At 35.1% G+C, this 15,113-nt stretch overlaps 1 protein-coding gene across 1 annotated transcript; it reads left to right on the forward strand.

Moving 5' to 3' along the window:
- Positions 1-59: 59 nt before the first annotated feature.
- On the forward strand, positions 60-10,439 carry LOC100368756 (protein cornichon homolog 4-like). Its single transcript, XM_002740787.4, has 5 exons — positions 60-187; positions 3,605-3,673; positions 5,799-5,911; positions 7,461-7,601; positions 10,268-10,439. Exons 1-5 carry the CDS (start codon positions 110-112, stop codon positions 10,296-10,298), a joined length of 432 nt encoding a protein of 143 aa, XP_002740833.1. The 5' UTR covers positions 60-109; the 3' UTR covers positions 10,299-10,439.
- Positions 10,440-15,113: the final 4,674 nt, after the last annotated feature.

Below are 15,113 nucleotides of genomic sequence, written 5' to 3' on the forward strand. Positions count from 1 at the left end.
TAACTTTTTTGTAATAAATCTCGCGAGAGTTTGAATTTGTTACTATGTTAAACGAAAGAGGGCGCTATTCACAGGTGGGACTGCTTGAAATTCATCGCACAAAGTGAAAATGGTGTCGTCGGATGCTTTACTATTTATATTTTCCCTGTTTGACAGCGCGTCACTTCTTTTCCTGGCCGTGTTCTTCGTATCCTTTACGTATATTTTATATGAACGGTCTGAGTTTTTTTTTTATTTTTGCCTACCCACAGATTTTTCATGTGACACTGACAGACATTTCGTTCATTGACCCTGGAGTATACATTTGTACTATTACTTTGTTCCACTGTCGGCTCTAGTGTGAGCTCGAAGTCGGAGAAACTCGCTCTACATATCGGTTAGAGATGTACTTCGAACTACACGATGCGTTTAAAAAGTAAAATGAAGTCAGCGAACGATCACTTAATCGGAATCGGTTGCGACTGCCAATTTCACTTCCGGTCCAACTAGGGTAGGAAGCAGTGCTCAAAAACAAGAGTGCTGCTTGATGACACAATAATGCAATAATCGATGCAATAATCGTAAATATGTCCCCAGAAAACAAATCAATGTAAAGGGGGCATTCATACAAATAGATCGCAGGCCCCTATGCTTGACACAAGTGACAAGAATGACATACTACTAACTACAGTTAATGGTTTCCAAATAATTTAATTTGAAATTGCATCTTGGGACTTTTGTGTGAAATATTACCTGGATTTGCATGAAATGCATTTTCTTAACTTTTAAATCCAGAATAAAAATAAATTCTCATTACATGCCCGCTATATGAATGATCTTCAAAGTGCAACTAAATTATCAAGCAAAATGTTCCTTCATGCTCTTTGTTAAACCATGATTAAGCCATGCTTACTGGAATGGTTAAGAAACTCTCTTGGTTCTTTTGTTAGGATGCATGTCTCGGTAAACATTTACAGCAATTCCAGGCACTGATTTGACGCCGAAGTAGTAGATAACTTACTACACTTACTATAGGTTACACACTTTGTTTTCACATTTACAGAAGTTGTTACAAATAATGCAGACAGCATGTCTGAAATTTGAAGCGCACCGCCGGAAGGAAACTCTGCCCATAAAAGTGGCGGTACATTAGTTTTGAATTTTTCTTCCAATAGACGAGGCTCTCAACTTAGTTTTCTACTTCAATTTGCGTCACATGTTATTTCAGTGAGAGGGGCGCATAAAGTAAAGAACGTTAGTTATTTTACAGAACCAGTTGACCGACTGATCATGGCAGAATTGTTGATAAAAGTGCATTATTCCTACTATGGGAATATCAGTATCACGCCGATGTATATAACTGAAAGCTGCAACAAATGTCCTATGAAGACTTCGTCCAGTATATCAATAATGAAATTGATTACATAAGTAGAGTGGGTGTTATTCGATTATTTGTTCTCGACGATGAGAATAAAATGCTGATGCTGCCTTGATTTTTCAAGCTTTCTTTTTTCACAAAACCCCCGCTGTTTTTACATAAAACTCATTTTTATTCAAAATAACACCTCTATGTTTACTTAGTAATCACGTGACTAATTCGTAGTACATATCGCAGAACATTTTTTTTCAAAAAGCCAGTAACAATGGTTTCAAGAAATGCATATGTATTTTGTCATGCTTCAAAACACTTTTTACCATGAAAAACATTTTTACTTTTTAGAGCATGTTAACTCTACTGTATCCATAAACAGCTTATCACCAGCAACACATGATCACACGTCCGGGGAGAGTTGCCGCCGTACATAGACCATCTTTGAGTAGTTTTGTTGAATTTCCCATCCGTAAAGGCTTGGTCTCAACGTTTTAAAATATTCTGTATAACGTTGTCAGTTTTTTAGACACGGATTGGTCGCTCTTGCGCTTTCCTGGCAGGATACTCTCGGTGGTAACAAACAGTTTGACGATATTATAAGCTTTCTGCTTTGAAACACCACTCTGATCTCCAATCTCAGCAAATGACAGTCCATGAAAATGCAAATTGACAATTCTTGTTCTCACTTCAACTGGTTTTTCGACTCCTAGCTTCTCCATCGTGGTGTTTAAACAACTTGGACAAATGCCGATTTGTAGACACTCAATCAACACGATGACTGACCGAAAGTGACTAAAAGTCAGACGCGCCCTCAACATCTGGGGCACATCAGACTTTTTAGCAAAAATAGAAAACACTGTTGGCAATATCTGTCAATCATTCCTATGATTTGCAGTCGATGTTTATATTTTCAGTTACAACTTATGTAAATGTGAAAACTAAGTGTGTAACCTATTGTAGAATGTTATCTATATCTAGTATTACTTCAGCGTCTAATCAGTGCCTGGAATTGCTGTAAAACAAAGGGAATTAGCATACTGCTGATGTTGCGGTGAACGCAGGTAAAAATTAGGTAAAATTACATATTCGTTCAAAAAACAATTTCCATCGATAGGCGTTTTCTGTAATATTTTTTTTCCTAACAAATTTTCACGATTTATACAGTATTGTCAGGATTTGATATGATTTTTCAGCAATTTCCGGAACTATCGATATTTAATTATGCCAAACACAGACAAAAAAGCTGATGTCGCTGACCTCAACAAAAAATGCTTTATTTTCTAAAGTTACGATTGAAATTAGTTATGATAATCGTAGTTCCACATTAAAATACCCAAACATTAATGTAGTAACAAATACATACTTACATTTAGAACATTTTAGAACATTCCCAGACAGAGTTTTTGGGGTACAAAATGGTCAATTTCTATTCACAGACGGCAAATCCGTCAACAAAACAAACTACATGTATCTGTATTTTAATTTTTTTCGAGAACAACAAAACCTCACACAACATTTGCACAGAAATCGGTGATGCTTCTACATCGATATTTCGGCTTAATGAGCTCTATTTCTTCAATTTAGTGGAGACGCATGGAAAATGAACGGAGATAGCATTGTAAGCGATGACGTCATGGAGGTTGGACACTCCTCTGAATGGATAATTACCATATCTAATAATGGAGTTTCCTAACCATTCTTCAAGTAACCGTAGTTAAGCATTGTAAAGAATGTTTTCATAGATATTAGTTTGTGATTTAGTTTTTATTGTCATCAAGTTACTGAATTCTATGTATGATTTTTGATCAGTAATTCAAATTCTAACCATATTTCCTATAGTAATATTTTCTTACATAAAATCTTGTTTAAACTTTTATTTTGTATGTGAAATTCTCATCTGCTGCAACTCTACTGCAGTTGTGTAATTATATGTACCATAAAAGCCATAAAACATATGTTTGTCCTAGTATGGTGTCCTTTGACCTCAGAGGTCAAGAATGTTATCAACCAATCAGAATATTGCATGGTACTATAGACAGTTCCAGACATTTTTTTGCAATTTTTTTCGTAATTCATAATTTTGTTTTATGCAAGGCAGATGATTGTCTCAATTTATCAGCTTATTTCTTGCTATGAATGAGATTCTTCACTGAACTAGTTTTATTTTACTTAGATATATTTAGATTTCTCACTAACAATCATCTGTTATTTATTTTCCACACTGTATATTTACTTAATACCCCTTACAACCAGATAATTACTCTTTCTGATTTGGAATGTGATTACCTGAATGCAACATCATGTTGTTCAAGGCTAAATACAGTAAGTATACGAAAAATTAAAATCTCATTTTCATGTGATGTATTTGTATATGTAAACAACATTTTGAAATTCAACTATGTGACAGCATACTGTCATACCAGAGAGGGAGCCTAACCCTCAAAATTACAGTATTTCACTTTGCCTATTGTTGTATTTGTCCTCATGGTCGATGTCAGCTGTTACAGTTTGGAGTCACTTACAGTGTTAACACAGAGACACGGAGTTTCCCCCAGAGCTGATTTTCCGTGTTAACACCAAGTTGAGACATGTGAACAAGAACTAGAAGTTAAAACAACAGCCTCTAACAGCACCTCAGATGGTATCAGCTAATTGTACTACAAGATGGCAGACAACATGCAAGCAGCATGTGAGTCTTTCTGAACTGGTCAAAAGGGGACACAAAATTATTACCTAATTTCTTTTTGAAAGACCAGAGCATTTTAATGGATTTATGCTGTATTTGAGGACACATGGAATGTGATGGGCTTTTTCATTGGGAGTTCAAATTAAGTCCATTTCTCACTCAAATTCTGATCCATGCAACCAAAAAGTGACACTGGACACTGAGATGGTCTGTCTAACAACGTCAAAAAATGAGACACGAGTGATGTGTTATATTCTGCCATCTTTGTTTATATTATATCGCCCATGCATTTAGCATATGGAAAACTGCTAAAACTGTCATTTTTTACAAATGAGTTCTTAACCTCTTATACATTGCCCATATCATTGAAGATGAAAGGGGAAAAGGTATATTAGGGGAAAATGTCTGTCATCGTTGTTGTTGTCATTAATAATCCTAATTACTAAGATTATTAAACATGGTAACATTAATTTATTCATAGGCCCATGTATCAACTTCTTAATCAGTGTACAGTAATATCACGTTTATTTAAAAGGTTTGGTCTGTGACGAAGTTCCCCCCTCCACATACTAGTATGATATTAAGCAATTCATTCACAAAATATAAAAAGAAATTTCAGATTTTCATAAAACTGGAATGTTGAACTTATAAAGTTGGTATTAGTTTAGTATCAAATGGATTCTGTGTCATCTAATATTTAGAGCTTACTATAGTTACCATAAAAAAATCCATGATATTGTGTAAAATTATGAATGATTATACCATAGTGTTTTAATAAGTCTAAATGACAAATCCAAACACTGATTTCAGTGCTCTGTCTATGCCGGCCGTTAGCATACAGCACTCAACTTACTAGAACAAAAAGTTACCGGCTGGCTCTCTTCTATTGTTGATGATACATGCAGAGTGCATCCCAATGGACCATCATTCTAATCATCATTTTAATGTCTTTGTCTGTTTTAAAGATGAGTATTGTACAATTGTAACTCAAATCAATTATTTACAATATCTGTTTAGTTCAAACAACAGACAAATGCAGCAAAACTGTGATAAAGAAAATATTTTTCCTGTATTCTCCCAAATGACAGACACTAGTAGGGAGTATTCACCATGAATTGAGCTGTCTATACATGCACATTAAGCTGTCATAAAGAGATATCTACACCCACACTGCAGCAAATTATTTTACTGGTATCCTCTAAATATCAGAAATAGAACAGATAATGTCATGCTGATGTTGAACAATTATGAGGGCATTAATTGCGCGAGATTTTACTCCATTAAACTTGTGTTCATTTATGAGTCTATAGGAAGATAATACAAAAATGAAAGGGACCCATTTCATTACAATGGTCATACATAACTGTATTTATATATCTATTTCACAATGGTCTTTTCCCCTAGTGGCTTCTGTAAAGACCGATCACTACTACTGAAAGGAAGGACTTGCAGTGTACAAAAAATAGTTAACAATTTCAAATAATTCGTCATTGATACAGTATAGAACTAAAAATATCTTGCGTATAATAACTTTACTATCTGTTGAACCAACTGTACTTATTCATGCTTTCAGACATGCGTATTGCCGCTTGATCTTAATTGATGTATTCATGTATACTGTATGTGCTTTTGTGCTTTTGTTGGTGAGATCCTGATTTAAAAGTGTTGCAACAAATAAATAAATTCATCAGTGTAAAATACAGGCATTATGCAAGGTGGCTGCTGCAACTACTAATTTTGATATGTACTCTTCTGTTACAGTGGGTCCTTCCAGAAATAATAGCGCATACAATTGTGCTTGTTTTACTGTTATTCAACTTTCATTGGATATTATTCTGTGTAAATCTACCATTAGCAGCCTATGAAATCTACAGGTAAGCTTATAGCACTGTATATTCAGAGTCTCTATACATTGCCCATACATGATGGCATTGCAGTTCATTGTACACAACTACCAGCAGGGTACTTGAAATGTTGATTGGATTGGATTGGATGAGCCTTTTACTAGCAGTGGTACCGGTAGTCATGGATGGGGTGAGCCCTTTTACTAACAGTGGTAGTCATGGATGGGGTGAGCCTTTTACTAACAGTGGTAGTCATGGATGGGGTGAGCCTTTTGCTAACAGTGGTAGTCATGGATGGGGTGAGCCTTTTACTAACAGTGGTAGTCATGGATGGGGTGAGCCTTTTACTAACAGTGGTAGTCATGGATGGGGTGAGTCTTTTACTAACAGTGGTAGTCATGGATGGGGTGAGCCTTTTACTAACAGTGGTAGTCATGAATGGGGTGAGCCTTTTACTAACAGTGGTAGTCATGAATGGGGTGAGCCTTTTATTAAGAGTGGTAGTCATGGATGGGGTGAGCCTTTTATTAACAGTGGTAGTCATGGATGGGGTGAGCCTTTTACTAACAGTAGTAGTCATGGATGGGGTGAGCCTTTTACTAACAGTGGTAGTCATGGATGGGGTGAGCCTTTTACTAACAGTAGTAGTCATGGATGGGGTGAGCCTTTTACTAGCAGTGGTAGTCATAGATGGGGTGAGCCTTTAACTAGCAATGGTAGTCATGGATGGGGTGAGCCTTTAACTAGCAGTGGTAGTCATGGATGGGGTGAGCCTTTAACTAGCAGTGGTAGTCATGGATGGGGTGAGCCTTTAGCAGTGGTAGTCATGGATGGGGTGAGCCTTTTACTAACAGTGGTAGTCATGGATGGGGGGAGCCTTTTACTAACAGTGGTAGTCATCGATGGGGTGAGCCTTTTACTAACAGTGGTAGTCATGGATGAGTGAGCCTTTTACTAGCAGTGGTAGTCATGGATGGCGTGAGCCTTTAACTAGCAGTGGTAGTCATGGATGGGTGAGCCTTTAACTAGCAGTGGCAGTCATGGATGGGGTGAGCCTTTTACTAACATTGGTAGTCATGGATGGGGTGAGCCCTTTTACTAGCAGTGGTAGTCATGGATGGGGTGAGCCTTTTACTAACAGTGGTAGTCATGGATGGGGTGAGCCTTTTACTAACAGTGGTAGTCATGAATGGGGTGAGCCTTTTACTAACAGTGGTAGTCATGGATGGGGTGAGCCTTTTACTAGCAGTGGCAGTCATGGATGGGGTGAGCCTTTAATTAACTAGCAGTGGCAGTCATAAATGGGGTGAGCCTTTTACTAACGGTGGCAGTCGTGGATGGTGAGCTTTCCAATGGTGGCAGTCAGTGATGTCCCCATTACAAATCAATTCTGTATTTTGCACTGTTGCTTTCCTAATTTTTTGCACAGGTCTGAGCTGATTTCATTGAAAAACTTTATTATCATCTTGTTTGACTTTATTCAAAAATCAGCATTTGTGTTGTACTTGTACAATTGCTATAAAGGGTACTATATTTTTTCTGTGGTATAAACTTATTTCTGGTGCTTTGTACACTGCAGGTACATCAACATTCCTAGTGGCAATACAGGTTTATATGATCCAACTGAAATCCATAACAGAGGACAATTAAAATCATATATGAAAGAAGCAATGGTTAAACTAGCATTTCATCTTGTTTTCTTTTTTATTTATCTTTACAGGTAAGTGTTAGTACGATCTCTTGAGTTTGTTTTTCACAAATAAGTCTTATCATAACGTCATATTGGAAGAGGAATCAGTTCTACACTCAATAATGAGCTCATTATTTTGCATGTAATTGACTCTAAATCCAATATGGCACTGTGGGGAGTTCATTATTGTCATATGCGTTATGTGTGTACCATAGAACACACAACACATTGAGTCAGTGGTATATTATGATACTGTGAAATATTTTATTTTAGCTGAAATTAATTTTCACTGAAAAGACATTTTGGGTGTTTTGTTTGGAATTTATTTTCACTGATTTTTGATGAGTTGAATGTAAAATATAGGAAAAAATGTATATTCGCTGAATTTTATTTTCACTGAATCATTCTTTCAGCGAAAATAACAAAAATGAATTCCAAGCAAAAATAAAGTATTTTACAGTATGTAATAACTGGCTGCTAGTACTATTTACAGATTACCATTTTAAATGAGGATTTCATATCACCAAAAGTCTGACTTGTTTTCTTTGTGTAGCTACTACTGGGATCACGGCAAATTTGTATTCTTTTAAATTTTCCAAACATAAACATCCTCTGGGACTTTTCAAAGAATTTGTACATAGATTGCCTAACATTGTTAAGAAAACTGACTAATATTGACAATAATAAGAAGAAACCACCAGCGTTCAAACACAGACCTTGTGTTTTGAGACACCCCAACTCTTCGTTGGTCTACCTGAAACTGGATGCTGAATATATACAAGTTGATCATTATGCAAATCTCAAATATTCACCCACCTGTCGTAGTTTAAATATGCAAATTTTAAGAGAACAGTGTTAACAAATTCTGAAATTTCCCTACACTCAACACATTTGTTGCAAATTGAACATGATTTAATAAATGTTTTAGAAATTTTGTAATATATTCTATTTACAAATATGGAAGATAAGGTAGTTCATAAATTAGCCTCATCTAGTTTAATTGCACATTTTGGTAAATAAATCTGCCGTCTTTCATTCACTTTGACACCTTGTATGCCGCAAGTTCATACAGTGAACTATGTAATTGTTATCTTGAGTGGCAGTTTACAAGACTGTCTCCCATTGGCTATTTAGCTCTACATGATTTTTTGTATTGTCCAATCTGAAGCGTTTTTAGTTAGAAGCAGTTTGCAAAGCTGACTCTTTGGTTCTTGAGTTATCTAATCTGTTTGTGTTAATCCAATCACAAGTGCTGTTACTAAAAGCAATTTTCAAGACTATGTCTCATTGGTTCTACTCATTCTGTTTGAATTAGTCACTTAGTTTCTTACTTCAGAATCAGAGTTTCCTATTCCTTAAAATCTAACAGCATACCAATGGATATATTTACATTGTCTAGCATTTGTACCCATAGACATTCATGACTTTTTTGAAAAGGTACACGATTACAAAGGGAAACCTGAATGTTTCTTGCCTGGATTTTCAAAAGTTGAAAACACAGCCATTATTTGCAACAAGGAATTGTGGGCAAGAAAACTTTGTGACTATATACCTTTTAATATGTGATCATTTCATGATATCAAGATTTCCCCCAAAATACGTGTTGATAAATTAAAACTATAGTGATTTTAACGCTTTAATATATAGGTTTATGATATGTCTATTGGTATAACTGTATGGTATTGTAAATCTGTTCAATTGATAGAATTTTAGTTTCAAGCTCAAAACTTTCAGTTACTGGAACACTTCATTACTTGTGATTAATGACTCAATGCTGGTTTTCTGAACTATTCAGCTGAGTGTTGATTATCTTTTCACATAACGACTTAATAGACCTTTTTGACAAAATTTCATATTACCGGTATAACATTGTCTATATTTGACCATTACATTATAGGATTGCTATACGTTATCAGGCAATTGAGTTCTCATTGGCTCTGAACCTGCATGATACTTTTATATCAAATACTTAAACAAACAATCATAAAATATTTCTGGTGATGTGGTAAATAAAAAAATCAAAGTATAATAAAAGTCAATTTCATAAAAATAAATTTAAACAACCAACAACAGAAATGTATATATTGTTTGTTGAAAATTGCTGGCCACATTGATAATCAGGCATAATGTATTTACTCTATTAGAAGGCACATGTAAACTCTGCGTTGAATTTATTGTATTCAGGATCATTAAAATATGAATCATAGCATAGACATGTACTGTTTTCATTCACATAAGTGATGTATTAGCTACCGATACTACCTACATTTCACTAGTAGGCGAATAAACTATAACTTGTCTTGTTTTTTTATCTGAACATTTACATTTGGAGTGAAATTCCACCTGGAAAGCACCCTGGTGTAAACAACGGCCGAAAACTCTCAAAAAACTGTGCTTTGAGCTAGTTGTTAAGACTTTTCCTGAACAGTGTAACAAGATTGTCTCATAGTTGAGATTGTGCCGTTTTCATGATTTTTGCTGTTTTCACCGGCTCTTCGACCGGTATTCCACAGCATCTTATGTAGAGCCTATAGAAATGCATGGTACAGTGGTGTGTGTCTTAGCAACATAGAACGTTCTGTGACGTAGCTCTGTTCCCAAGAATTGTTATTCAAAATCTTGTGTAAAACACCAGACATTTTATTGCCTCTTTGATATTATTCGTAAATAACACCTGTAATTGTTTTTGTTTACAGTATGATTCTAGCTCTGCTCTCAAGAGATTAAAAACATTATCATATATGAAGGTTGGTCAGCGCTGCCACACTACATTTAAGAAGACTGTTGCTGCTGCATTGTGAAAAACACAAAATGCTTTCACATTGGAAATGATTGGGTCAGAAGAAGGCTGATTTTCAAAGAGCAAAACTGAACAAAAGATAAAATAACTAACATCGAATCATGCTGGCAACAATAGACAGACCGTTGATTCACTGCACTGTTCATTAATACACCTTGTATTTCACCTAAACATTTGTCCCGAGCAATTTCACCTTAATCATTCGTCCCTAGCAGTCTTACCTTAACCATTCGTCCCTAGCAGTCTTACCTTAACCATTCGTCCCGAGCAATTTCACCTTAATCATTCGTCCCTAGCAGTCTTACCTTAACCATTCGTCCCTAGCAGTCTTACCTTAACCATTCGTCCCTAGCAGTTTTACCTTAACCATTCGTCCCTAGCAGTCTCTGAATACCTTGTCGATTTGCAAAACCTTCATGTATTTCATATTGAAATCCTGCTGCAGTCTGCATTTGGGTTTCATCATATTCATCACACAGTGAGTAAATGTGTCCATGTACATCTTACTAGTTGAATTGATATCGTTTTTACAAGAACATGCTCATAACAACCATTTTTTATTAGTGTCAGCATCGATAATCAGAGTTGTATAAATATTAGATATAAATAAACACAGTGAAATGAAATATAATATCCGGTATGTTTCAAGCATATTGTTCCATTCACCAAGTCTATGGGAAAAAGAATTTTTTTTGTATAGTAAAATTAGTACATGTACCTTGCTTGTAAAATGAATTAAATTAGTTCTAGAGAAATTTATATCAACTAAAAGTCCAACTCAATCTTTGTAATTTTAGATAACTTAAGTGTTTTTTGACTTTTGAAATAAAATGTCTGAGATTGAATGTTTAATATTTTTTGTGAAGTGAATCTTGTTGAATGTACTGTCGAATCGTGGAAATTACCAATAGCTGCAAGTATGATTTGGATATTCTTCCTGTAAGTGTAATTTTTGTATGTGCCTAAAATCGGCCATTTTGTTAGGTAAATCCAAAAATTCAGGAATTTGAACAAATTGAAGATTATACGGTGTATGTCTTGTTCGCCGTACTTCCATTACGAGTTCATACCGTCAGAATACCAAAAATAAAGTAATACTAGTATAATGTGCAATATGTTCAGTGATTGTCAAAATTTGAATTGGCTAACTTGCCTTGAACACAATTTTTAAACTGCTGAAGCATCAAATCATGAAAGATGGGAAAAAATCACCAGGAGTTGTTTGTATAGTACTGTTTTACCTGGCAATATCTGGTTGAATAGTTGTATAGGAGAGCTTATAATTATTTCTATTGTAATGAACTTTGGGTAATTACTGGATCCTTGTCTTGTACATTGACCGTATACACTAGAATGACCCTCGGACTATTACAAGCAATGCACATAAGTCCACCTATGAACCTTGGCATAGTGACCATTGGAGTCATTTTATAATTAATCATTGGCATTATGTCATCATAAATATAATTATTCAAATTTTACTGCACTTCAAATCCTGTCAGCAACATCCGCATCAATCCTACAAGTCATTGAGCCAGTCTCATCTGCATACAACCTCGTACTGATACTCGTATACATGTACAACACTCTCCAGTTCAGAAAACGTATTGTCAGCCTTTGTTGTAGTATTTGTTTCAACATTAGACGTATATGCCAAACTCAACTGTATTTATCTTCAGCATCATGTCTCATTTTTTTGTAGCCAAACTTGATTATTGTAATGCTTTATTATATGACTTTCTAAACACACAACTCAATATGTTGCAAAGAGCCCAGAATAATGCTGCTCATGTCGTTACTGTACCAAAATGTTGAAACGTACAACAGTTGAACTGGCTTCCAGTCACTTAAGATTCTAATACAAAATCCTACTTGTCATCTTAGTTGAGTTTTTGACTCCTGTGTGCAAAGCACACAATGGGAGTCTTTGCATTTAGCCTGTCTGCGTGTGTCTGTCTGTCTGTCTGTTCCACTGATATCTCAAGAACCGTATGTTGGTTTTTGATAAAACTTGGCATATATATTCTCGAGGACAATGTGCAGACCGGATTAGTTTTGGGTAGAAATCCCATGCATATTAATTACCGGTACCTAATTTGTCAATTTTCAACTTTTCTACTGATATCTCAAGTACTCAAGATGTCATAGGACAATGCACAGATCAGATAAGTTTTGAGTTAATTTCTATGCATATTAATTACATAATTTGGGGAACCGCTCAATCTCATGAATTGCACCAAAGAATCATGGGACACTATTGTTTATGTTGTTTACAATGTTAATCTATCTTTTGTTATCCATTGTTATTTTAATCCAGAAAGTAAATTTGTTGTGAGATTAGGCTTAACTGGAAGGTTAAGCTCAAATACTTTGATACTTGGGTGGACCTCTGTCAAATTTCTTCAATTTGTGATGATGTCTTCTCTATTTTCAGTGATTATTTTTTACATTTTTGTAAAAGAAAAAAGCTATTTCGACAACATCTTGAAAACTACAAGCTCAATTAATTTTGATACTTATTTTGGTGTGTAACAAGATAACAATTGTTATTGTCATGGCAACCACCATGCAAACTACCATGGTTGTGATAGGGCAAGAACATTGTGGGAACAATAACCATGGCGAATAGCTAATATCTCATTGTATCGAAAAAACATCAACATTCTATAGAAACAGTGGAGCTATTTCAACTGCGAAATGTCATGGAAAATGGTTAAAATTAGCATTTTTACATTAGTTTTTATTGTGAAATTATTTTGCTTGGTAACATTGGGTGAATGTTATATTGTGAATTTAGTCAGTGTCCAATATGAAAGCAGTTTTCCATTATATGCAATGGAAAGTTCTTCCCCATAATGCATTGCATATATGTGCAGTAACATGTTCAGCCACGGAACTACAAATAGCAGTTCCATGGTTCAGCCTTGGAACATTTTTATTTCATCTCAAACTGCCTTAATTTTAAAGATTTTACCACCAAATGTTGCCATAACAACATTACGTTAGTATCAGTCACTTTCAAAGATTATTGTTCATTTATAAAATTAGTGGCACTATTAATATAGATTAATCGGACAAAAATAAAAACAAATTTCTTATGAGTTTTTACCACCCTTGCACGTGTTTATTTTCTCCCAATACAAAATACAAAAATATAAAAAATATGTTAATAAAAGGTCATTTCTGTCATAAGGGCAAGGCTTTATTATATGTGAAGTAAAATGGTAACACTTTTTTGAAAAAAAAATTGAGAAAAAAAAATGTCTTTTTAGTATAAATGTACCGGTAATCTATTTTGACCTCTTAACATTTTTAGATTTGTGCGCATTTCCCTTGCGCAACGAAGTAATGGAGTTGAAGGAAGTGAAAAAATAATAAATTTGTTTGAAATCAACGTCACCCTGGCTGTAATTAATTTAACAATGTGTCTAAACGGCAAATCAGTGTGAAACGAAAACCAATACAAGACGCATATATACAAAGGTCAAATAAGAATTGTGTTAAATCATTCCGAGTTGTTTGAGTTGTATGCCTCTTTGGTTGCTCGGCAACTAGTAGTATTGTGTGGTTTGTCAGTCAAACTGTGAGTATGTGTCGGGGGGGGGGTCTGATGTAATGTTCTAATTTTAGCAGTGTCGCCCGAAGCCACTTCAAACCACGTGTTGTAAAATGCAAACATGCCCACAAATACTGTGAAATACTTTATTTTAGCTAGAATTAATTTTTGCTGAAAAAGCTTTTTAGGTGTTGTGGATGGAATTTATTTTCACTGATTTTTGATGAGTTGAATGTGAGACATAGGAAAAAAGTATATTCGCTGGATTTTATTTTCACTCAAGCATCCATTCAGCGAAAATAGCGAAAATAAATTCCAAGCGGAAATAAAGTATTCTACAGTAAACGTGCGTACTATTTTTAAATTGTAGTCGATCGGTTGTCTTTATTTTCGGTACCACCCCCATAATAATGTCCACTGTGACACTTGCATATGAGATGGCTCGGCGCGACATTACTTGCGATTGAAGCAACTGTTACTTTTATGTTGATATTTGAAAATACTGATGATTTTTTTCGTGAATCGACGTCAATCTTACCAGGGAGTTGTAATGAGCTCCCCTGATCCACAGTCCCTCTAGGGAAGGAGACCAATTCACACCTAATACAATGACCGTTTCTAGACCGGGGATAGAGGGACTGTGCCTGATCTTACGCGACAGGTACACGAAATCGGCCATCATGCTGCTCAAATTAGAAATACAAACATCTGGGAAAGTATATTATTATTGAATGAAATGACACATGACTATTTTTCTTCGAAGGTATTCATTTCAATGAGAACATCGTACCATCACGTGGGTTGTAATTTTAATACTGTCGATATGCTGGTTGAGCCCAATGAATGGCTGTCTTACTTTAAAAAGCTTTTAAACAATAACAGCCTATCAACTGATTTAGAAACAAATTGCCCTAATAAAAACAATTTAAATGAAATTAGTCAAACTGATTGGACTGTTGAAAACAAAACAAACAGCAAAAATGATTTAAATGCCCAAATCACTATACCTGAAATCAAAAAAGCAATTAATCAACTTAAACTAAATAAAACATCAGGGGAGGATGAGCTCTGTAATGAAATGTTTAAATATGGAGAATTCTACATTCTTGAAGGGCTTCAAAAATTGTTTAGTCATATATATAATTCAGGCATTTTCCCAGCCAGTTGGAACACGAGCTTAGTCGTT

Source organism: Saccoglossus kowalevskii, chromosome 2 (assembly GCF_978046115.1).
Source record: "Saccoglossus kowalevskii chromosome 2, keSacKowa6.1, whole genome shotgun sequence".
Taxonomy (NCBI): domain Eukaryota; kingdom Metazoa; phylum Hemichordata; class Enteropneusta; family Harrimaniidae; genus Saccoglossus; species Saccoglossus kowalevskii.